Here is a 24,146-nt window from a genome sequence, read left to right as displayed (position 1 = left end):
AGTCTTTCTGAGCTCTTACACAGCCCCTAAAGAGAAAAAGCAGACTCTGAGTCTCTGGCAGTGGGGATGAGCACATATAGTCCTATCAGTCTGAGGCTGGGCCACTGGGAGGGCAGCTTGCAGTTCTAGTAGGAGGTAAGTGAGCAGCTCAGAAATGGAAACCATTCTGGAATTAAAGAAGAGAAAGTCTACATTAACGTTTTAACAGCTTCAGTAAAGTATAATGGCTGCAGGCCAATAGCTAAAATGTAATAACTAGGATGTTCTGAGGTTATGTTTTGTCTATGCTACTGATCAAATATGTTTATGAAAACAGAAATACTACTTAAAACCCATCCTGTTCCCACTGCATAGATTGGATTGAAATGGCTGGTTATATCAGTCACCGATATTTGTTATGCATAAACAATTATTTGGGATGTAACCTTTCCTCCAGACATTGCTTGGCAGATGCTGGGAAAATGTTAACACACTGGCTCCATCCCCAGGCTGCAGACTTGGGAAATTTTAAGTAAACAATTTCAGATTCTGAGCAGCTGCAAACAACTCTGCTCAAAACTGCTTGTCCCAGAACTTCCAACCCAGTGTCAGTGCCAATGGATTAGAGTAACAAAGAACTACTGTTCACCACATTTAATCTGTCTCATTCTGATGGAAATTAATCGGGGAAAAATTCTGCCAAACAGGTAGTTGTGTCAAGAGTGCTGGTGAGGCTCAGGTAGATAAGGTAACCTTTTCCTCTGGCAGCACCTCAGCATCTGTTAGGATCAACAGGAGAAAGTGATCAGAGGATGCCCTTCTTATGCAGGGGCAAGGAAGGAGAGTTGCATGGGTGGTAGAAGAGTTGGTCAAGTGGGAAAGTGGGTACCAAGGTGTGGAAATACTATCTTGGGAGCCTTGGTATGCTGATAAAAACATTGCACAGTACAGTAGGATAGAACAGGGGTTTCTGAAGGAATATAGTTTTATTCATGAGGTTCAAACAGGCCTATTTAACACTGTTTGAGACTTGTTGTTATTGGTGTCTTTATGAATACTGGACCTATTTTTCTTGAGAAAAATGTTTACTGGGTCTTTCTACATTAGTGTTAGGCATGGAGGAGGGATGGACAGACATTGGCAGTATTTTAACTGAACTTCAGAAACTAAGGAGAAAGCTGGAAAACCAGAGCTGAAGTCCCAAATCGAGTAAGCTCGAGTCATGGAGTGGGCGATCACAGCAGGTCTCCGCAGCAAAATGCTTACAACCATTCCCTAGGTGAGAGTAAATAAATAAAAGGTACTATTCATGACAGCCTTTCCCAGCATGTAGATCCACGCGTTTCCCCGCAGAGGGTGCGGCCGCTCGGTATGTCCGCGCCTGCCGCCAGACCCGGCTCAGCCGGGGCCCAGCCGGGCCGGGCCGGGAGTGAGCGCGGCAGGGGCAGGGGCCGGGACAGGACAGGGGCCGGGGCAGAGCAGGGGCACAGCCAGGGCAGGGGCAGGGGCAGGGGCCGGGGCCGGGACAGGAGCAGGAGCAGAGACCGGAGCAGGGGCAGGGGCAGAGGCAGGGGCAGGGACAGGGACAGGAGCAGGGGTAGGGGTAGGGGCCGGGGCCGGAGCAGGGACAGGGATAGGGATAGGGACAGGGACAGGGACAGGGATAGGGACAGGGGCAGGGGCAGCGCGACGCCATCCCCTCTCCGGTGTGGCAGGGCTGGAGGGCACCACAGCCCTCCCTGCCGCACCTCTCTCTCCCCGGCCGGGCCGGCTGAGCTCCGCGCCGCCCCCGCAGTGTCACTCAGCGCCGTCCCGCCCCGCAGCTCCCGGGCAGGGCGGAGGCGGCCCCGCGCCCGCCCCCGCAGTGCCGGCGGGACATACCGGCCCGCGCCTCCCCAGCCCCGGCCCGGCGGCCCCTCTCCCCTCTCCGCCGCCATCAGCTCCGGGCGCCCAGAAGGTTCGGAGGCAGGCCGGGAGGGTGGGGGGACGGGCGGCCCCGAGGGTCCTCGGGCGGGCGGGGGAGGTGGCGGCGGCGGGAGGGACCCTCGGGCCTGCGGGGACTCTGTCGGCGGCCCGGCCCGGTCCGGCCTTGCTCTGCTCTGCTCTGCCCGCCGGGCCACCGCGGCCCCGCCCCGGGGATGGTTCGGGAGGGGAAGTCTGAGCCTCCTCTTCGCCCGCAGGCCGCAGGGACCATGACTTTCCAGTGGACGGCAGTGGCCGGTTTCTTGTACGGCGAGATCGCGGTCATTCTGGTGCTGTGCCTGCCGTTCATCTCCCCGCTGAGGTAGGAGCGCTGCGGCGCACTGGGCAGCCCCGCTCGGGCTGCTCACCGGCTTGGGTTTACTTTACACCTCCGTTTCTATAAACACGGAGCTTTGCTACGTCTTTAATTAGTTGTAAACAAAGCTGAAGGAATGCCGTTTGGGACTGGAGCATCAGGAGTTGCAAAAATCGCAAGCCTCTTTAAGGAGCTGTATGTTTTCTGCGCAGTGCTGATTCATCCGAACAGCGGTCCGGGTGTCCAGATGAGCCCTCCTGCTTTGCTGCAGCAGGTGGAGCGGCTTCTCCCTGGATTATGGGGTATCCAGGATAAAGGAAGGCATCTGGCAGTAATAAATGAGAGGAGGATGCGGTTTTTTCGGCAGTTATTTGTTAAATTTGTGAGAAACAACTTTATATTTTGGTGTACACTGGGCATTGTGGGTGCTGGGTAGATAAGAGACTCAGGTAATCAAAGCAAGCTGCAGAGAGCGTGTGTAAGGGCTGCAAGAAATTTGTGATACTTGTTTAAACAACTTCAGTTTGATGCAAAAAGTTCAGGACTACTGAAATAAAGGCCTCTATAGCCTTATATGTAGATGAACAAAATTATAATAGTTCTGGAACACAACACAAACATTAGGGAAACAGTAAATTCTTGTAAGATAAATGCACGTGGTAAGGGAAAGAAGCAAAACATGCTCATTGCTCTGACTCTCTACAAAGGCCTTTCTACAGCATTGTCTTAAGATTGTTTCTTGTAAGTAGATCTTCAAATTTGGTAATATTTCTTTATAGGAAATAAAGCAAGCTGGCTTCTCTACAAGAGGCAGGAGAAGCAGACTTATATTTTCAGAATATTGGGATTTAAAAAAAAAAAAGCCAGAAACCACAAAATACTGCACCAACCACCTCAAAATCCAGTAGGATGAAACCTAAAAGCTTTCTCAAAGAAAAATGTTGCTGTCTCAGTGTTTTGTAAAAATGTTTGCTTTCTGCATCTTTAGATGTATTTAGAATGAAGAATGCAGCTTTTACTGTAATATCTTAAAGAATAAAACCCGCTGTGTGGAGAATCTGAATATAACTACTTAAACGTGCAGGAGAGGCTTGAAAATGACTGGCTTCTCTACAGCTGATACCAAATCCAGAAGTTGAAACTGTCCTAAAAATCTAATTTAACTTCCTGTTTTTACAAGTTGGCTTGTGGGGAGTTCAGCATTTCAGCACAGATTATTGAGTTCTCATACTTTATGTTTTCTAATCCAAAGTGCAACTGTAAGAAGGGGGAAAGTATTATGGCAATCGTAATCATCAGAATATTAACGGTTTATGTGAGGAAACTTGCTGCAAGAATTTCTGCAGGCTGATGACACAAGCAGAGTACTTTGGGAATATTGAAATGTGTTGCACTTGTGAAGCTCACAGGGCTTGAACCAAGGGCAGCGGGTCTGCCTTTCACATCTTGGTGGCCTGAGTGCTGGTTCTGTCAGGGCAGTAAAGCATGCCTGGTTACTGGAGGTGTGCAACTGCCATTCTTTAAAGTTTGATTTATTCACTTCTCAGTCTTCAAAGAGATACTTTGTCTCTTTTGTGCCTGCACTTTTTTGTTTGATAATTTTTTCAAATTCGCTAACAAGCTTGTAAGTTCCTGGGGAACAAGTAAATTGACAGTGTAAAAATGCAAGTATGCAAAAAAGACAGATCTGTTCTACTAAGTGTAGTACATCTACAGTGATGGCCGGTGTTACAGTTTGGAAGGATGGTATTTATGTGATTTTTTTGTCACTAAAGGGAAATGGAGCATTAGTAAATGTGAATGTCAATACTTGTTGAGGAAAAGTAAGTGTGCAAACAGAACACGAGAAGACTTAGCAGTAAAGAAGTCTAATTTTTAGCCTGATTATAACCTGGCGGTGTAGCTGATCTAAGGTCATACCTCAGCATCACTCTTAAGTGGAGGTTAGTGTGGAGCTTTGAGAACTGCACGTTTGAAGAGTTAACAAGTTGGCTTTGTTTGAGTTGTAGCTTGAAGTAAGCTTTTTGTTTGATACAGACTGTGACTGTCTGCTATAAAGAACTCAGATTATGCTACAACATCAAAATGAACTTTTTGTATGCACAGTGTTAAAACATTTTAATCCTTTCTGGTGGAGAACCAGAAAGAACCATAGGAGATGATGCTACAGTCTAATTTAAGTTCTATTTTGGTTGGAAACTGCTATGTTAGAGGGCCGATTTTAACAGTCTCTGGGAAATGTATGTAGTCTTAACAAAAGTGGGAAATCTTACCTCATATAATCAGACAGTGAATAGCATGTCTGTATTACATCCCTAATGGTGTGACTAGGTATTATTTCATTTGTGCAGTGGCACTGATTCCAACCTGCATCAAAGGACAAGTATGTGCTCTGTTATCACTTGTTGCCATTCATTTGAGCACATCAGATGTTCTTCATTTGTGCTACGAGTGTGAATTCCTCCAGAGCCCTCCATGCAGGAATATCAAATAGATGATTGTTTTTAAAAATTCATAATAATTGTCTTCACTGCTGTTGGGCCTCTGAAGTTCTGTACTCAGCAAATTTATGCTAGGGAAAGGGATTTTAGCCCCTGACAGAATATAAATGTAAGACTTGTCCTTTTGTTGTCATTGCAAGTTAGGATGCTGTAACAGTCCTTGTACCTCATAAGTGCGCACATTCATCAGTGTGAAAGGTAAGCCTTCTGAAGAAGGATGGTAGAGATGATCCTAATTTGTGGAAGCTTTTTATTTTATTTGGCACCAAGGGGTGTGAATAGATAGAAACAGAAATGGTGGAATGGATTTTACAATCTTTATTCCACCTAGTTTATTGTAGTCAGGACTGAACACAAACTAATCCTAGACAAAGTAAAAGCTGAAATAAAGCATGTCTGTGGAGTACCTGCCATCACGCAAGAAGTTTGCAAGTTGAACCAACTGTCTTTGCCTGTATTGACAACAAATAAAAAAATGAAACAAGCAAGTGGGATTGTTGGAAAAGTTAGTGTACACCTAAATTATATTGTAATTACAGCAGCTGTTTAGAGGTCTTACACAAGTCTCTTATCAGTAACAAGGTTCTCTTCTATGAGGTTGTTATGCTCTTCTTTTAGTGCTTAATTATTTTTGAATAACACAATATTATTTTACAGATGGCAGAAGATTTTTATGATTCCCCTATGGAGCAAAATGGCAGTATTTTGGAACAAGATGTTCCTTACAATAATAGTTTTACTGATCGTCTTATTTCTTGGTAAGTGTTCAATAATTTCTTAAGAAATGGGGAAAATAACCTGGTACATGGAGTTCATATCAGTAAATTAATTGAAAGGATTCAAGCCTAATGTAAATCAGCTAATTTATCAAAAAGTTATACGAAGGAATGAAAGAGAAGAGGGCTTATACTGCATCTACATTGGGGATCCACATGCAATAGTAATATAGTGGTGAATGAGGAGCAGAGATGGGGCTCGGTCTGGCCCGCTGCTTAGTTTCACTGTCTCACGAGGTGAATGAACTTCTTGTACACAGGAATTTGGCTGAGCTGTGCATTGTGCAGTAGATGGCACTCTTTCCCTTGGTTGTTGCTGAAATAGAAGACCAGAATAATGTATCGAAACGCTGGGCTATTTGACTACTTTAGCACAGATACAAAACAGCTGTTGGCTGCCTTTGTTATGAGTAGATCCTAAGGTCTATGAAGTAGGAGTAAGGCTTTAATGATCCTGGAGCTTGAATGGTGACCATATGCCTGACTGATTTAATTTCATGTCTGTCTTGACTGCTGTGTGTGGTAAGCATCTCTTGTATTCCAGTAGTTAAAATAGTTCTCCTGTATTTCAAGGATAGTAGTAGTACTCCATGGATAGAAGTGTTCCCAGCACCTTAGAATGAACGTGCTATTTAATTCCAAGCTGCTTGAAATAGAAAGAAAAAATGCATAGTTTTATTTTCTGCAGAGGGAAATACACAGATGCAGTACATATATAAAAATGTCAGGTCAGACTGCAATACTATATTCTTAATATTACAAAAGGACCAGAACAGATGTGAATAAGAATGGGCTGTTTTCATTTGCAGATGCTGTTAGAGAAGTCAGGAAATACTCATCCGTTCACGTGAATGAAAAGGCTGCAAATGTCAATAGCAGTGCCTTTGATCACATTCAGATGAAACTCTTCCGATCGCAAAGAAACCTCTATCTCTCAGGTTTTTCCTTATTTCTTTGGCTGTAAGTATAACATTTTTCTAATATCTATGTAGTACGTTTATTACAGGAACTATTGCACCAAGTAATCATAAAGTGAAGATCAGAAGGCCAATTTCAAGAGATTAAAGAATTAAGTGTGACCAGGTTGGATATGAGGCAACTAAAGTCAGGAAAAATAATACCTTAAAAATATTTGAAGATTGGAAGGATGTATGAGTGACACATGGAAAGAAACATTTTGAATCCTGGAGAAAACAAGTATTTTGCAGAAGTTTCTTCAAGGATTACTCATTTCCTTCTTTAAAATTACACCCTTTGCTTTGAACATGGAAAACTGAAATTAAAAAAACCTTCAGAGACTAAAATACTATTAAAATAATGTTAATATCTTGCAAACTGGTGTTATTACATCCTGCTGTGTTAGGAAGCAAAACTTGAGCCTAACTGCTACTTCTCAAGCTCAAAGTTAAGAACTGTAGGATAATATTCCACCTTTCAAGGAAAATTTCTAATGTATTTCAGATCAAGCACTTTGTGGTAACTTGCCTGCTATGGTGTTATGATCTTAAGCCTGATAACCCTTTCAGGATGTTTAAATACAGCTAATAAAACAGGGTAAAGGAAAGGACAGTTCTTTACTGCCCAGCAGTAGCAGCCAAGTGAATCAGTAGCCATAACAACCTGTAGATCTCAACAGTGGGCAGGGAGCACCAAGTTCATTGGACACAGATAATGTAAATTAATGGAAACAGACATGTTGGTCAGATAATTTCCTCTTTATACATTTTTGTGGTGACTAGACAAAGAATGTTGCTCCTCTTCCAAGTTCCTTCAGTGAGCTGCTTGACATTGCCTAGATATGCAAGAGGAACACAGAACAAGAAAATCACAGAGACTTCTGACAGCCTTCTTCCCCTTAGAGTGATGTATGGCCATTTCTGCAGCTCGTAGAGGAGCACTGAACTTAAAGAAGTGTCAAGGAAAAAATAATACAAAACTTGAGCAGGAAAATGTTAGAAAAAACAAAAGTGGTTCTAGCCTTGCACAATAGTGATAGGAATGCATCATGTTCTTTGCCTTCCTTTAGAAAGGTTGAGTAAATATGCCAAATATGTTTTTGATCTGTGGTCCAAGAGGAGTAGCTGGATTGTGTCCTACACAAGATTTGGAAGCTGGTCCCCCAGGATCCTACTCCCACTCAGCTTTCAAGGAAGAAAACTTTTCAAGTGGCCCCAGTAGGTTTTATTGTGCATAAAAGTTCTGCTGTTTAAGAGGTTTTCCTGAAGCATTTTTTGTGCTATTGGCCTTTCACCAAAATTCAGAAGAAATAAGTACTTCTACAGTAGTGGCTAGATGAAAGGACTTTTCATAATAGAGCTATTTTACTTACCCACTAAACAGGCAAAATATCTGTCAGAGAAGGTGGGGAAAGTGTTCCTTGGGTTGTCTTATTCTGCCCTGCTACTACCATCACCCAGCCAAGTTCAGACCACATCTAGATGTGAATGGGCATTTCGATGCCCCTAGTTCGTCCTTTTGATTAGTTTTAGTTATTTTTAGCACATCAGCCAGTAGGAAGATTCCAGGAGAGTGGCAGATGGAGATTTACAAAATGGAGGTGGCTGGAAGCTTGTCACATCTGACAAGACAAGGAAAGCTCTTCATCTGTGGCTCAGCAATTGTGGAACATTGGGTACAGATGAGGAAAGTGACCTCCTGTCATTGGAGGTATTGGGTCCAGCTGAGCCCTCATCTGCAAACTGCATAGAAAAGAGAAGGGTCATAGTCACCGGGGACTGTCCCTTGAGTAGGACAGACTCCCATCTGCCAGTGTTACTTCATGTCTTGGGAGATGTGGAGAGACTACAAAGGCTTGTCTGGCCCTCTCTTACCCCATGTGGAACCAGAGAGGGATGAAAAGGGCTGAAGATTAAAGGAGAAAGCTCAGGGAAACGTGAGCCCATTGCTCGGTGGGACAGGGGACCAAATGACAAAGTATTTGGAAAAGAGTGAGGCATTGAGTATCTCATTACTAACCTTAGGTTGTGTAGTTTCTTACTGTTAAGTTCTGCTGTTTGTCCTCCCAGTTCTCTGAGCCGTCTAAGAGAGTCAGTGGGGAATGTAACATCAGCCCCACTGGCAGGCACAGCTGGGGAGTACATAATTAGCGTGAGCACATACAGGTTTGTGTCATCCTGGGGTGACATGTGTCCTTGCTGTGATGACCCATGGAGACCTCTGAGGAGAGGATGAGGGTGCTTGGCTTTCAGCCAGAAAAGAAGACTCTTTGAAGGGAAAGATCCTATTGGTTTCTATGTCTGTCTAGTAGTAGCTTGGAGAAAAGGTGGAGTGAGCTCATCTCTATGGATCCACACAGGAATGACAAGAGGTAACAGGCCAGGGACCTGAGATGTTCCGACTTACAGAAAAGTGCTGCTACCTGTCCCTACATTGGGCAGGATGACCTCTGAAAGCCCCTTTCAACCTACATGATTCTGTGATTCTGTTTTGCTGTTTTAATGACTTCTCTATAAATCAATAAGCAATAGTAAAACATGGCAAGCCTTGGAAAAGTAGTGACATGGGGACCTTAACTCTCTTATTAACCCCAAAAAAGTAAGAAAATGAGCTTTAAATAAAAAGCTGAGGTTCAGGGGTGGCTTACCTTCAAAAAGTCTACTAATATTCTTTTAGTTATGAAAAAGCCAGTTACTTAGATTTTCAAATTTCTTTGAAGACCAGCTGCATAGTTTTATTACAGGCATTAATTTAATTCAGTGTTCCTTTGGCTTGATTCAGCAACATACTGCTTTGAAAGACTCCAAGATGAATAATGAAAGTAGTTGTGCAAAGAGGCAATCACTAGATCAAATTAAGGGAGATATTTGCAAACTTAGATTTGAGGTGCTGTATGAGTGCTCTTGATTTAACTGCATTGACAGAATACTTTGAAGATTAATATGCTCACATTGCTGATTTTATTCTTGTAAGACCTTTTATAAAGTTAGGGGATTCTTTTTTTTTTGGCACTAAACTCCTTACCATAACACATCTTGAATTTGGAGACCCATCCTGTTTTAAAACACTGGGTCACATAAGAGTAATTCAGTCTTTAAGCAAGCAGGTCTCTGAACTCTTAGTGACTGTGGGTATTGAGGCGGAGGGAGGTTCTGCATCAAGGAAAAATCAGAGTGTTTTTCTTTCACGGTTGTCACCAGTCAACCTGCATGTTTCAGGTGCTTAACCAGTTCTCTTCCGGTTTTGTTTTTACATCTAATACAGTGAGAGAAAAGGAGTTGTTTTGGTTTTCTGGCTGTTTTGGTTTGGTTTCGGTTTTACCTTTTTTTTTCTTTTTAAATTTGTGCTGTGAATTACAGTTCTGTTCACTGTGTTTCTTCACCAGTGTATTGAGACGTACCATCACCCTTCTTACTCAGTTGGCAAAAGAGATGACATCTCATGCAGCTCTGGAAACTCAAGTAAATGATGCTACTGAAGCAGCCAAAAAATATATGGCCGAGAATGAAAGGCTGCAGGAGGTATCTTTGAGCTTCTTTAGTTATTTTTTCTGGGGATGATTTGCTACTGAATAATATTTGTTCATTTTTTCCCTCTGGTGGAAAAAGGAAGAACAATGTTCTTACAATATATTATTCAGAACACTGGTATCAAATTGCAGTAGCATCTTGCTAACAGAGGAAACTGAAGTAATCCAAATAAATAAAGTTCTGTCTTTCCAGTACAAATTTCATCAAAGGACTAAGAGATTCTTAAATTATCTCTCTGAATTTAATCATAACAAAGTAGATTGAGACACTAATTTTATTCTTTTTATCCTGAACAGTGGCTGTTTAGGTCAAGGCTGTAGCAGTCCAGGATGAAAAAGCCTCCAAAGCCTACAATACAGCTGTTCTCATGCTGGCTTCTTCTTCTCAATAGGATTTTCTCCAGTCTTGAAACATACCTTCTCTAACTTGTAAAAATGGTCTTTTGTAGTTACTCTATTTTGTATCTTTTTATGGTGTGTCAGCCAGTTTCCCGATATTTTCCTTGCTTAGTAGATCACTGCCATAGTATTAATGAGTGCAAAAATTTCTCACTTGAAAGAACACCAGTGGATCAAAGAGATGTTATTCTTAGGAGAAGAATGGATAAAATTAAGCTATCATTTTTCTGTTGTGGTTCAATACACAGATGTATGCAGGAAGGGAAGTAATCAAAGATAATCAAGATAAATATATTAAATCTTTTCTTGATTAGTTTGACTTCTCTTTAAAGAGACTGAACCATAGAGTGCAAATATCTGGTGTAAGGAGACTTTTAGAGCATTCTTCAGTCTCGCATGTTGTCAAAATAAAATTCACTGCAGGTGTGTACAGGTTTCCTTCAGGTTTGTGTAATGCAGTGTCTGTGGTTACCAGCACTGTAATTTTTTCATCATAAATCTTCAGACAAAGAGAACAAACTCTGGACAAAAAGTACTAGAAGGGATGTAAAAGAAATCCAATTGTTTGAAAAGTGTTGTAAAAGAAGGATCATTAGGGTGTGTTAGTTGTTTCCCAAGTATGAAATGATTCCAAAATGTTGGGATTTGGTGTTTTGTCAAAATGATCCAGACTCCCTCTGTCAGCCATGGAATTTGTCCCTTTACTGCTTACTAGTACTTTTTTTTCGTTCTCTGTCCTGTTGGGATTTGGCCAAAAGTCCTCTTTTTTGTTCTGTTTTCACATTCCCTTAGCAACACATTCTCATAGCCGCCTGTAAGCAATAGCCAGAAACTGGAAACTGTATTCCTGTCTGTTTCTATTTGTGTGTGTGATTGCATGGTTTGCAAAAACACTGGTAACCACAGGTACAGGAAGATCTGTGGCTGGATCTCCCTTCTGACAGATATGCAGAGTGTTCAGAATTGGTATATCTTACCTTTATAGACACACTATGACTTAGGTTTCTCTCATCCACTGGCTTGCATTTGTGTTTATTTACAAGCACGCTTCATTCTGGCATCAGAGAGGTGAGAGCAATTGCATAGAGGGCACTGGCTGCAAGTATTAATGCTGTAAGTTTGCTCTGCTGTGCAAGGTCTGCACTGTCTGCTGCTCAGAGGTTCCCTGGAGCACAGGACTTAAGATGAGAGTTTACAGAAATAGCTGTTTGCATATTAATAGAAAGAGGTGAGCACAAAGTAAAGGACATAGTTGGCTATTGTTTTCTTACCAACAGTCCAGTGTAATCTCCGCTCTTGATTAAATATCTTTGGGGAACTTTTCTTCACCTCTTTTCCTTGGATTGTTTAAAAATGAAGAAAAAGAACTGTTTATATAAACAGTTCTTTTCCTTCTTCCTAAAGTAGTCTTTTCCCTTTGCTCCCACCTGTCATGGGTAAACTCTGGTGTTACAGATTTATCTAACAGTATCTCAGTTTTTCACTTTTCTTTTTTCCATTAAGCATTTACTACTTTTTTGCCATTTTCATAACAGAGATGATGTGTGGTTGGGCAGTAGAGGCTTTATGAGCAAAGGGTCTAATTAAGGGATCTAATCTTATGTTTTAATAGCATGCATAAGTATAGTAGTGCCAATATTTTTAAAGTTCAAGGAATATATTGCTCTTGTGCCTGGTGCTTACAGGGCTCCTTGCCTAGTTTTTGTGCTTGAATTTCACTGGAAATCAAATCTGGCTATTGAGATACTCTGAAGATTGAAGAAGTAGCTGCAAACCTACAAGGAGAGAAATCACAATAAATTATTAGAACCGGTTGCACATAAACATGGCAGTGTTCTGTCACTGACAGTCCCAGCACGTACCTTCTGAAAAATTCATTTATAACCTAAATGAAAGTTGTACATTCAAAGCAGACATACAAAGTACTCTTCCACTGGAGATAATGCCATTCTATTACAAGTATGCCATTACTATCTATGTAAAACATGGAGTTTGTTTAGTTTTTTTAATTCAGGTGGATTTTTTTCTAGAATGACTGAGTATCTGCTTGTATCATGTTGACACTTGATAAAACCTATTGCTTTGAGCGATCAAAGTTGACATTCTTTGGGTGTTTTGCATTAATTTCAAACTAGTGAAAATAAAATTAATTGTAGCAACTGTTGTTTTTAATAGACCTTGAGTGGAAAAGGAAGTGGTAAAAAGAAAGAGTCAACGGAAGCAACTCAGGAAAAGTTGAAGAAGGAAGTTGAACATTTGAAAGAAGAACTACAGAAGACATCAACTGGTAAGTATTAGTATGGACTTCTTTGCAATTAAGAAAAAGGTGGTTTTAAGACTGAACATCAAAAATGTATTCTCAGTGTAGCATTAACTAATTTCATCTGTTTCTGAAGCACGTGGCATGAGATTTCTTTACATTTGACGAGGAACTGGCAAAACATATCACTGCCATCCCTCTATTTTAGTCAGTGTTTCCATTATGACATGTGTACAGTTTAATTGGAACACCTTAGCTAAATTGTAATTATTAACAAATTGAATGGATATATTTAAGTGATGTTGACTTGCCTTCATCAGTGACATAACCAGGATATGGAGGCAACTGCAAGTTGGTTACTTCTACCAGTTTGATGTTTCATGTCATACCCCTGTCCCCGTATAAAATGGCAAAGTATGTGGTTGAGGGTTTTTACTGTAACATAGGGTTTCTGTCAGATAGCAGAAATATCCTTGGCTAGTCTTCTGAATTTTGTGTGTTCTGCAGCAGAGGTGTTAAGGTGTTAGCTTTTTTTTATATTTTTTTGTCTACAAGGAAACATACCTTGCCATTTGTAACATAATGCTTTGGTTAGCAGCTTCCGTGTTTAAGGTTTAAGTTGTCAAAACTGCTTTATAGGCAACCCAAATTGAGATAGAAGCAGATTTTACCTGTTTGGTTCTGTCTAACTGGGATCTATCAAGGTGTGTGATGCTTGTGAACACCTGTTCACCTGAGATCAGTGTTTTTAAGATAACACTGCCTGCGATCTTGTAAACATTAATCAGATGTTCAGAATGTAACAAAATACAGATTTTCGTGGTACCAGATAGCATGTTGTCATCAAAACATAGCCCTGCTTTCATACTGCATGGCACTGCTACAAAGCTGTAAGAATAACAGCAAACACTTCACTAATCCTTTTTCATTGCCCTTTTTCACTGGGAATTCAAAAAAGCACTGTAGAACAGCTGTTTTCAGTTGGGCTTGAAGCAACAGCAGTCTTTAAATTGAGAGTCTCATTAGTTCACATTCTCAGGCAGGTTTGATGGTGAGTTTTCCCTCTCCTGCTGTTTTCTTGAAGGGGGGGGGGGAAACTACCTTTGAAGTGACAGGATCAATGCGAAATTTAAATGCATATGTTTTATTTAAACTAACTGGTGGTATGTTACATTAATATAATGTAAGCTTTCCAGTCAGGAATGCTAGGGAAAGCTAAGGGATAAATAGATTTACCTCATGCTGCTTCAGCTGCATTCTCCCTGTGAGCTGTTGTTCATCCAAAAAATGTATAAATTAAGGCATGCTTGAATCTTTTGTTAGGGCAGAAGTGGGGGAGAGAGTCTTTCTTAGGAAAGAATAGGAAAATATTTACAGCCCTTCTCCTGATGCCATCCCCCTCATTGCCAAAACCCCTGTGGGAGGTACGGGAATTGCCATCAGCAGCTGGGTGGTGTTAAGGTATGTCCGTCTCACTCCTTGGAGCTTTTTTATACACAGTTTTGAGCAAACTGGTAGCCTGAAGGCTTAAAGTACTTGATAATACCCAAATCTGCAGACACAGGTTTCTATGGAGTGTTAGAGAAAGTGAATCAGATTTACTGTTTTCTTTTGAAATTCCTGCAACTGAACAGGTCACTGCTGAGTTTCATGCTCAGTAAGTGTGAGCAATGCATTACACAAAATGAAAGTTGAGATTGAAAAGCTGGTTTTACCTCTTCTAGACTACTGTATTTTCATGCTACTGAGCTCACATGACTAAAGTAACCTTTTCTTTGTGTCCACAAAGTCCAGTCCATAAAATTGTGGGGGGGAGTGAAGAGTGTAAAGGGTGTTATCCAGGAAACAAGGCAAGACCCATATAGAAATGTAAACTTTACTGGATTTGATTTTGGAATTTTTCTTTTTTCGTGCTTATTTTTCAGCTGTAGTATCAGTAAGAGTCATAAATTTGAATTTTGTTCTTGTGTGGTTGGCATTTTGTATTTGGGGTTTTATTTGCTACTTGGAAGAAAAAACAAGTATAATCTTTTTTCACAAGACACTTTCAAATATCTGTGACTCTGGTCTGGGACATTTGTTAAGCTACTGATGCATAGTGATACATTAGTTTATAGTGGGCCCCATGTGTTGAAAGGTGGACTAACACAGAGTGGTACCCAGGAGTCCTAAATGTAAGCCTGTTGACTCAGTATTTACAACTGGCAGAGGAAATACCATGTATGTCTCCTCTTTATGAAATTCTGACTGAAATTGTAGGGTAAACAGAGATTATTGCAGATTTTCAGGAGATTAATCTCTAGTTCTTCAGTTTTTACAGGAAACACAGTCAATTTTTTCCCAATCAGCTCTAAGTGAGATCCTAAGTTAAGACATTTTTCCACCTCCTGTGCTTTGAAAATACAATATGAAGACTGAGTGGTGAAATTACAAAAATCTGAGGAAAGGTTAGAAGTGAATGACAAAGATACCAGCCAAATTTGTTTTCTTTTCAGACTTGACTTTCCTATTCCTCTTGATGCCTTTTTTTTTCTTTATTTCAGAAATGAAGGAAAGAGGACTAGTTCCTCTGTCCTTTATTGCAGACCCACATATTGTTGTCAGGGCTTTATAAGCACCCAGCAGTGGGGTTAGCACTTTCAGAGCCTAAATCCATTATTAGCATACCTAGACATGTAATAACATGACTGTTTAGAAACCTTTGAGATGGTAATGTATTGATAAACTTGTATATGATGGAAAATCTTGATTCAAATAATTAAAGGCTCTCAGTATGGCTGCTGGTCTTGGACCTATAGGAATTTCCTGGGGAAAGAAGAGGAAAAGGGAAAGGATATTGTTTCATTTGTATGTTTTTGAAAACTATCCAGAAAGCTACAACAAACCAAATTATCTACAATTGACAGTGAGGTTAGAGCTGAGAGAAGTTTCCTAAAGCAGCTGTCCTTACAGCAGTCCTTGCGCTGAGGGCAGTAACAGGGCTATTGGGGCATTAACTTTCTTTTCTTGCTCACAGAACCCACACTGTGGAAATACTGATGTGTGAAATGTCAATTTCAAAATCCAAAGACCATTTATCTTTTCCATTAGGATTACACTTTGTGAAATATGTACTGGCTCACCGAAGTAATTTAGATGCTTTTGAGGTTTAGTTCAACTTTTTCTGAAAAAACTCTGTTTATATATTGTTGTCATAGGCATACAGTGCGGCAGGAGGAAATTCTGATGAAACTTCCGTGCATCCTTTGAGGTTTGTTTTGTGTACAGAATTTCACGAGTGTTTTTTGTTTCATGGCTGCATAGTATTGTAGGAGACAGGAAGAGAGCAGTAATTTATGTGAAGGTCTAGTTTGGAAATAGCTCTTAATTGTTCACAGTTCTAGAAGATATTCATGTGCAGATGTACAGCTCTCACTTAAATGTGAAGATTATTAGGTGTTGGAAAGATAATTAGACAATACAGACATTGGGAATACATTTCATAAAACTCTGGCTGCAAGGCAGAGTTCAGCTTGGCCTTTGTGTTGCCTGGCAGACTAGTGCCATGTATGAAAACTATTCTTATTTAAGCTGCACTAATACACTCCAGTTTTAGAAACAAACATGTTAAAAGAATTGGCCACTGTATCATGTTATTAAGCCAATGGCAGAGCAAGACTTAGAAACAAAGTCTGTCTTACTTAACCTTACCTTTTACCTGTGAGATCATAACCTTGGTGGGAGCCATTGCTCAGTCACATGCAGCAGGAGTTGAGTGGAGGGAATGGCGCTGCATATACGAGGGTGGGTTTGTTGTTCAAGGCTGTTTACGCCATCAGAAGAGTCTCTTAATATCCCTTTTGTCGCAAAATTTCACTTGAGTTTGCAAAGGGTACTCAAAGCAAATTTGTGCATGATTTTTTTTGGCCCTGCCTTCTCTTTTTAAACTCTATCTATTATATCATATGAAGAGAATTCAGAATTAGTAGGGAATTACTTGACTGGAGTTTTGTTCCCAGCCTTACAGTGTATTTGTTGGCAAATCTTTTGTGCCGTCAGTGCCTAAATTCTTAAATGTGAATAGTTCTTTCTGAACTTGAAAACTCCTAAAAGAGAGGGCTCTTTCTTACTCTTTAACTAGTCAAATGATTTGGGTTGTAGGCTTGTATTGTGAGAATGCTAATGTAAGTTCCAGATCGTTTCCTTAGTAGCAAGCACTATAAGTCAAGTGATTTAGTCAGACCAGGACTAGTAGTTGTGCAAGAAAATGCCCAGAGAATCATCGGTTGGTTTTGTTGCTGTTTGGTTTTGTGTTAGTGTTTGGTTCTCCACCCTTGTTGAATGAGAAGATCATAGAAATGCTGCAGCTATTGGCCTGTGGTAACCTCCTTTGGAGCAGTTTTATTCTTCATCCTGCTTCGAATTCAGAGCAATCTGAGGTAAACTGTCTATCTCAGAATAGGATACAGAGAATGTGGTGGAAGAAGGACAAGTTCTCTACTTCTCCCAGGCTGTAGATGTTACACTAGTTTATGGACCTCCAGTCACACAGGTGACACAAGTGTAAAGAGATAAAGTCCTCCACAAATGTCTTCCATTGAAACACTGCCCTAAGAATATTTTGTTGATTTTTATTTGAAGGGAAGGAGAAGGAATGAAAAAGGATAGCCTACCTGTCACAGTACTGAGGCTGGATTCCAGTTTTGGGACTTCCTGACTATTCCTCTCATTAGTTTCATTAATGTAGAAGCAGCATCCTCACCTCCTGCCTGCTCATGCACTTTCTTGGTCTGAACAGTCAGCTGTTGGGGTTTGCTTGCTGCCAGTGCAGCTGTTCTGTCTCCTGTGGGGCAAAGGAACAGACCAGAAGGAAGCCAGAAATAATAACTGACTGTGTTGTGCACACAAAGGATCTTCTGTTTTCTTTTGCATCCGTGTTCATATGATACAGTCCATATGATAAGTAACACATGTTTGTGACCGACTCATCTGCACTGCCACGTTCATGCAGTGGCAGGAGAGTGGGCAGTGATGGATGGACAGGCTCCATTGCTTGGCAAGAAAGAATTCACCTTGTCAAAGATGTGATGCTCCTTTTAATTGTATGGCCCCAACAGGAATGAGTCTGGATTCAGTGGTTTGTTGATGTTTTTGTTTCTCTGTCCGTAGCCAACACAGGTGGAAAGGACAATCTGTTCCTTGCTTTTTCTTCTTCTAGGGTTAGGTGAGGTATTCCTGTCATACATCTGTTTTGGTCAAAACATTAAAACAATGCAGTAACTTGTTTGCTTTCTTGATTTGTAGATGCTTTCTTGTTCATATTTTAAAGAAAAAGTAGTTTTTAGTTGCAACTAAAGAACTGGGCTGCTGCTTGTAAAAAACTAAACAGTATTAGATCAATAACATTGACTTACTACTTCTTCAGAAATAAGTTATCGTTAATTTTTACCATAAATATGTGCAAGAATGTTCAAACAAAAGCAAAATTTATCTTTCTAATTAGTAGATTTCTGAAGAAGTGAGATGCCATGTGTGCATAGGTTTTTTGTCTACAACTTAAAATTCAGAAGTTTGTCAAATTGTCACTATTTTATTGATTTCCAAATTTTACTGTTGAATGTTTTAAACAGTAACAAGATCAAAGAAAGAGTAAATGCCATGGGGTTTGAGTTGTCAAATATGTGGAAATCATAGTTATTCCAAATACCACAGCCTTTAGAAAATGTGTATGGATGCTGTCAAGAATGTCTTAAGGGATAAAGGATAACTTTGTGAGAGCATGGAAATAAAAGAAAGAATTTAAAGAGAAGGGGTGGGGATTTTATGTTGGAAGCAATAGATGGAAGTGTTATTAACTTCAGTAAATCAGAATTTCAGGCTAAGTAAAAAGTCTTATTACTGAGAAACCACTTTCAGACTTCTGAAATGGGAATTATTTTTCATGTATACATTCAAATTAATTAAAAATAACAGAAATAGGGAGGGAGTTTTCTGCATGTAGGAGAGTGCTCAAATCTTGTTTCTGATGTTTCAGGAACTAGCACCCAAAGAGAAATCTGGTTCAGACCAGACTCCTTGTAGCCCAGTGCTTACCAAAAAACACATCTAGCTCCTTGTCTTGGCAAAAGGCTCCTAGAGGTGCTGCAATTCTTGACTGTCTTGGAGGTCTCTGGGAAAGAAGATTCTGTCTCAAGTTCACAGTCAAAGGATAGATGCACATTTTTGGAATAAGGAAATCTGCTTTTTTTTTTTAATTTGTTCTGTCAGATTTTGTTGTTTGGTTTTTTTAAGTGGCCATGTGAGCCAGCCTTATTAGGTCATCAACAGTGTTTCTCTGTTTTAGCGTAATAAATCAGATTTTAGAGTATGCCTGTGTTGTACAGCAGAGAAGTATAATGATACTTGAGATAGCTATAGCAGAGGAATATGAAAATGTCTAAGTGACCTTACTTGACCTTACATAACACCTTAGGAGTAGTGGCTTTATGACACTTTTTGCTGATTTACCTCGCATTGTAAATTGGCCCCTTTGGAGTCCTGGCCTCTTGGTGCTGCACCATGGCCATGCTCTCAGTGTACTGTGTTGAGATTGAGTAGAGTAAGAATTACTTTTTCTCACACGAAAAACCTGTTCACAGTTGTCTGTCCTCCCACCACCATTTCTGTCTTCTCATCCATAAACTGATGCTTCTAATCAATTAAATCATGCGTGCTAAAATACAGAATAAGCTGAAAAGGAGGGGTCTGTGCTCCTATGATAATGTATTCTCTCCCTTTGTAGATGGTCTCAGCTGGTTTGTGAAAATCTTGCCCAGTGTTCGAGTTCCCTTTTTATTTTAAGAGGGCTGACAGTTTTGATTTTGGAGTTGTGGAGTTTTGTTTTTCTAGAACTGTCTCCTACAATGTTACAGAACACTGTATTCATCACTAATTTGACACCTCGTTCAACAGTTTATTGGTCTTGCCCTTACCATTCTTACAGACCCTTCCTGTTTCTTGTGCTGATCTCCCTGAACTCAGGTCATTCTCTCCCTGTCCTGAACATCTCTTCCTGTGTACTTTTGTGATGCTGTGTTTTAAATTTGACCGTTTTTAGAGGAAGGAGTGTCCACTGCAGTGGAGCCCTAATACCCATCTAGGGCTCTGAGAAACTGCAGGAATACAAGTAATAATTAAAATACCAATTCTGATATTTTACAGCTTTGCACAAAGCCAAAGATGAGGTGGCTGCAGTTAAAAAGCAGTCTGACAGTGTAAGAAAAGAGTATGATCGTCTGATGAAAGAATATGAACGGCTTCAGGTAGGTGGCTCTGGATTGCTGTACAAGCACAGTGTTTTGAAAATGGACCACCAAAATTCTACATGTTTGGTATTTATTGTGCAAGAGAATTTACCAAAATTTTTAGTACAGCATAAAGTTACAATGGACAGCACTCCTTAAACTTCAACAGCAAAGTTACTACTATTTTCTTTTTTGCACTTTGAGTGACAAAGCTCAGGTCATGTTAGATTAAATTTGTTGTTATGTGGGAAATAAGATTGAGATGGTTTTGCATGTGATAATCCAATTGAAATCTTGTAAGAAAATGATAGGAGTAGTGTGAGGGTGGGGAGTAGATACATAATGTATAAAAGTAACTTAATTTTGTTTGCTCTTTAAACATGCTTTTGCAATACTGGATTATAAATGGTGCAATACTGTTGATACATAAGAGTAAAAAAACCCCAAAAAGCCCAAGAAACAGCCTAGGCTAAAACCAGGCTACTATAAAATTCAAACTGAAGTACAAAATAATTTTAAAAAACCCAAAACACATAAGCAAAAGTTTAATTAGGTGTTTGAGTGAGATTGCATATGTTCTTGGTTATAATGCCCATAAAATACACAGTAATTATTTCTGGTAGAACAGGGAGCCCTGTCTGTTCCTTAAGTTGTCTGATGCATGTTCATGTGCTCCATGCCTAACATCTGTCTCAACCAAAATTCAGTAAAAATGACAGTTATCCTTTCTACAAGTGGTGGTCTTGGCAGAAGATAAACGATTGACGTTAAAGTCATGGTGACCTGCTTTTCAAGAAGAGTCGTTTGGTCCTGTATTAAGAAAAAAAAAAAGACAAATTTGAGCTGGTTATAATCATTTTTTCTTGTAGTATATGAAACAACCTACTGATTCCCAGCCTCACCCTGCACTCCTACAGAGATTGCTCAACTGATCTGTGTGTTCAGAGCAAGACCACCATGCATGGCCTGTCCTTGTTGTGCTTCCCTGTGTAATGAGCCATAGTAGTCCTGCTGCATTTCTAAGAGGCTTGTGGTCTAGAACACACATCCTCACCATTCTCTGTGTTTAGCTCTGAATGGAAAGAACAGAAGGTACTGAGCACACAGAGGATGCAGCTCCCAAGGATAAATTGGTTGATAGCAGAACGTGTTTTCTGCTGAGTTTGCTGCACAGTTCAGATGTAACATGGATGGGAGCAGAACCAGGGCTGCACAGCCCCGACTGTGCTGGGATCAGAAGCACAAGTCACAAGTGTAGCATTGATGGGAACTTTGACAGGGGTGTGATGAGCAAATCAGGTGTGGCTGCAAAGGGGCAAAATACGACTTCTGGAGTCAGTGGTTTCTGATCTTGCCAAACTTAAATTATTTTTTATCTGTCTCTTTTCAGCAAAGTTTAAATAAAGCAGAAGATAAAAAAGACCTGTAAGTGCAGCTCAGACGGATGACATTGGTACAATTGCTTCAATGAGAAAAACCTTGTGCTGGTTATGTTCTGAAACAAAACTTGATTTCTCTGAAAAGCACATGCATTGCAGGTCACTATTCAGATTCCTCTAATGTGTCTTGGTTGCCAAAATGTTGCAAATAAAATGTTAGGTGGCTTACTGGATTTACCATGATGTTTGTCACTGCTCTTGTGAGGAGAAATTTAAAAATCCACCTGGAGCAACCTGACTGTTTTCCGAGCTTTTTTCTCCCATAAGGTACGATCATGCACCATTTGCATGTAGCATTTGAGTGAGGTTGTATATCGTATATCATAAAAACACAATTATCTAAACCTCCTTTGCAACACCTGTTAGGAGTCTTTAAAATTCAGTTACCAGTGGGTTGAAAAAGACTAAAAGCTTTTCATCAGCCATTCTACTTCAGTGGAAAATTGAATGACAATCAATTTAAGGAAAAAAGGAAAAACTGCATTTCTAAACCCATCTCACTAGCTTTTGATTTTCACTTAGTCACATGGATTTGAGTGTAATTTGACAAACAATATTTTGCATGCCTCTGGTTTATTTTTCTTTAATATATTGGGTTATTTCAGTTTTCAGTTGGCTGTATTAGCAGTCTCTATTTTTACACTGTTTACATCTGTTTACTCTGTAGGTTCCACCTGACTTCTGCCTTGCTAAGTAAAAAATCTTTTTAAATGTAGATAGTTTGGTTTGTTTTGTTTTGTTTTCGTGGATACGATACCTCAAATAAATGTGCACTGTTTTGCATAAGACCTTTTTGGTATTCAGAAAGTTGTTTTGAGTTTCTTATTTGCTAGTTGGTTCCAGTTTATATTTGAAAGTTGGATATGTTTGTTATATTAAAGGGATTGTTTAACTTCATGAGTTTCTGGGTTTATTCTTTACAAATCTCTCCCAACATACTATCTCATCATAGTTAATAGGTATATACACTAGGGGAAAAATATGCTGCTAGCTTGGTGATGTTTAACTCTTCTTGAAAGTACAGTACCCCTTCATAGGGGCAGTTTTGAATGCTCTGGGAACATGATTTGTCTAGCTTAGAGTTTAAACACAGCTTATCAAGTCATATAAAGCATAATAACACAGCATGTTAAGTAAGAATGCATATGTTTTTTAAAAATACTTTTATCTTTGCCAAAGTAGTACAGAATGTGTTTTCAGAGGTTCTGTGACACAAGATTTTTTAATTAATATAAAAACTTTCAGGAAGTTACAGATTTTCATACCTGCATACACATGTGTTTTGGTGATGTAGTTGAATGCATGTTTGGGTTTTTTCCCCACCCCTTTCTGAAATATTTAAACTTGTGGTGGAATGTTATCTCAGTCAAATCCAAAGGCTACTGTTGGAAACCTTGGAGATACAGCAGCAAGTGCTGATTTTAATAACAGACCGAAAACCTTATATCTGTTTCTTACTTTAAGACACCCAACAAAAGCAAATATTACTTGCTTATTTTTACTGTTATCTATCATTAAATTTCAAACATTTTGTCCTGTAGTACAACTAAATAATTGGGTAGAAAAGTAGCAGCTTATAATGAACGATGTCATGTACTGTGCTCTTCATCCTTAAAAATTTATCTGAGAAAAAATAACATGGAATATAAAATGGGTAGTTGTGAATGCACTGAGAAGGAAGTCTGAGTGGTTTGCACAGCTTTTTGCTATAGACCACAACTGGAGTGTGAAGGAGCACGGGATGGGATGTGCTGCTCCCTCAGGAGCTGAGAGGAGGCTGGGTATGTTCGGGTGTGCCACAGGCATTCAACATACGGTACTTAAAACAGTGCCCTCTAATACATCAGTCTCCTCAGCCTCACAGTTTCCTTCTGACTGCTTGGCAGATGTGGATACACTCACTGAGCAGATAGCAGCTTAACACAAAAAACCCTTGCATATCAGAGCACAGTGAATATTACCTTAATCAGAGATTGCATAAAACACACAGAGTTCCTATTTTGCCTCCATCATTTCTTCTGTCGTGCCCATTACCTGTATCATTTGTCTGGTTTCCCTGTCACAGAGTAGGATATGACCATCATAATTTTGGCACTTGTGGATGGTCACACACACTTCACTGAGTTGCATTATCACATGCTCAGCTCTATGGAGTCCCAGATTTGTTCACAGAAAAATAATCTTTTGCTACTCAGATTAAAGTTATTTTGTAATATCTGCTATGTAGAACTCTCTTCTTGGAAAAAACACCATTTCTTTTGTAAAATGGGAAGTCTAAATAGCATGTCCGGAAATTCTAGTATATGATAAATCCTTGCAAATATTTTTGCATTGCCTGTGGGAGTCTGGGTTAATCAACTTTAAGTACAGTTCTCTCAATGGTCATGTTTTAAGTTATGCTTGATATACAGGGAGACAGTGAAATAAATTTTCATGCTTTTAACTCCTGATCTTTCAGACTGTTGGGTCAGATTTTGGTTACTCTCCCCGTTGTGTAGGAAAGAGCTGAAAAAAAGCTAAATCTTCACTAATTCTGATGGAATCAAAATTATTTTTATACTCATGTTGCACAGTTGATTTATTCTGGGTATGTCTCCAGAATTAAGAATTTAATGCCCTTCGAATAATGTCAGAGTAATTGGTTGTTTTGGAGCCTTTTCCCCCCTCTTTACAGAAAGAGGCATGTGCATTTTCCATACTTGGGTGGGGAAGCATAGGAGAGTATTCCAAAAATATTTGCACAGGTTTAGCTCATAGTAGCTTTCA

The 24,146-nt window shown here is 39.9% G+C and overlaps 1 protein-coding gene across 1 annotated transcript; it reads left to right on the top strand.

The window, feature by feature from the left end:
* Positions 1 to 1,810: 1,810 nt before the first annotated feature.
* BCAP29 (B cell receptor associated protein 29) lies at positions 1,811 to 22,277 on the top strand. The gene is made up of 8 exons (XM_071552632.1): positions 1,811 to 1,936; positions 2,160 to 2,263; positions 5,416 to 5,516; positions 6,344 to 6,494; positions 9,877 to 10,012; positions 12,595 to 12,706; positions 19,859 to 19,959; positions 21,332 to 22,277. Exons 2-8 carry the CDS (start codon positions 2,172 to 2,174, stop codon positions 21,368 to 21,370), a joined length of 732 nt encoding a protein of 243 aa, XP_071408733.1. The 5' UTR covers positions 1,811 to 1,936; positions 2,160 to 2,171; the 3' UTR covers positions 21,371 to 22,277.
* The last annotated feature ends 1,869 nt before the right edge of the window (positions 22,278 to 24,146 follow it).

This window comes from Pithys albifrons, chromosome 3, assembly GCF_047495875.1.
Source record: "Pithys albifrons albifrons isolate INPA30051 chromosome 3, PitAlb_v1, whole genome shotgun sequence".
NCBI lineage: Eukaryota > Metazoa > Chordata > Aves > Passeriformes > Thamnophilidae > Pithys > Pithys albifrons.
Note: the sequence above shows the minus strand (reverse complement) of the source record. Positions and strands in the feature narration are given on the sequence as shown.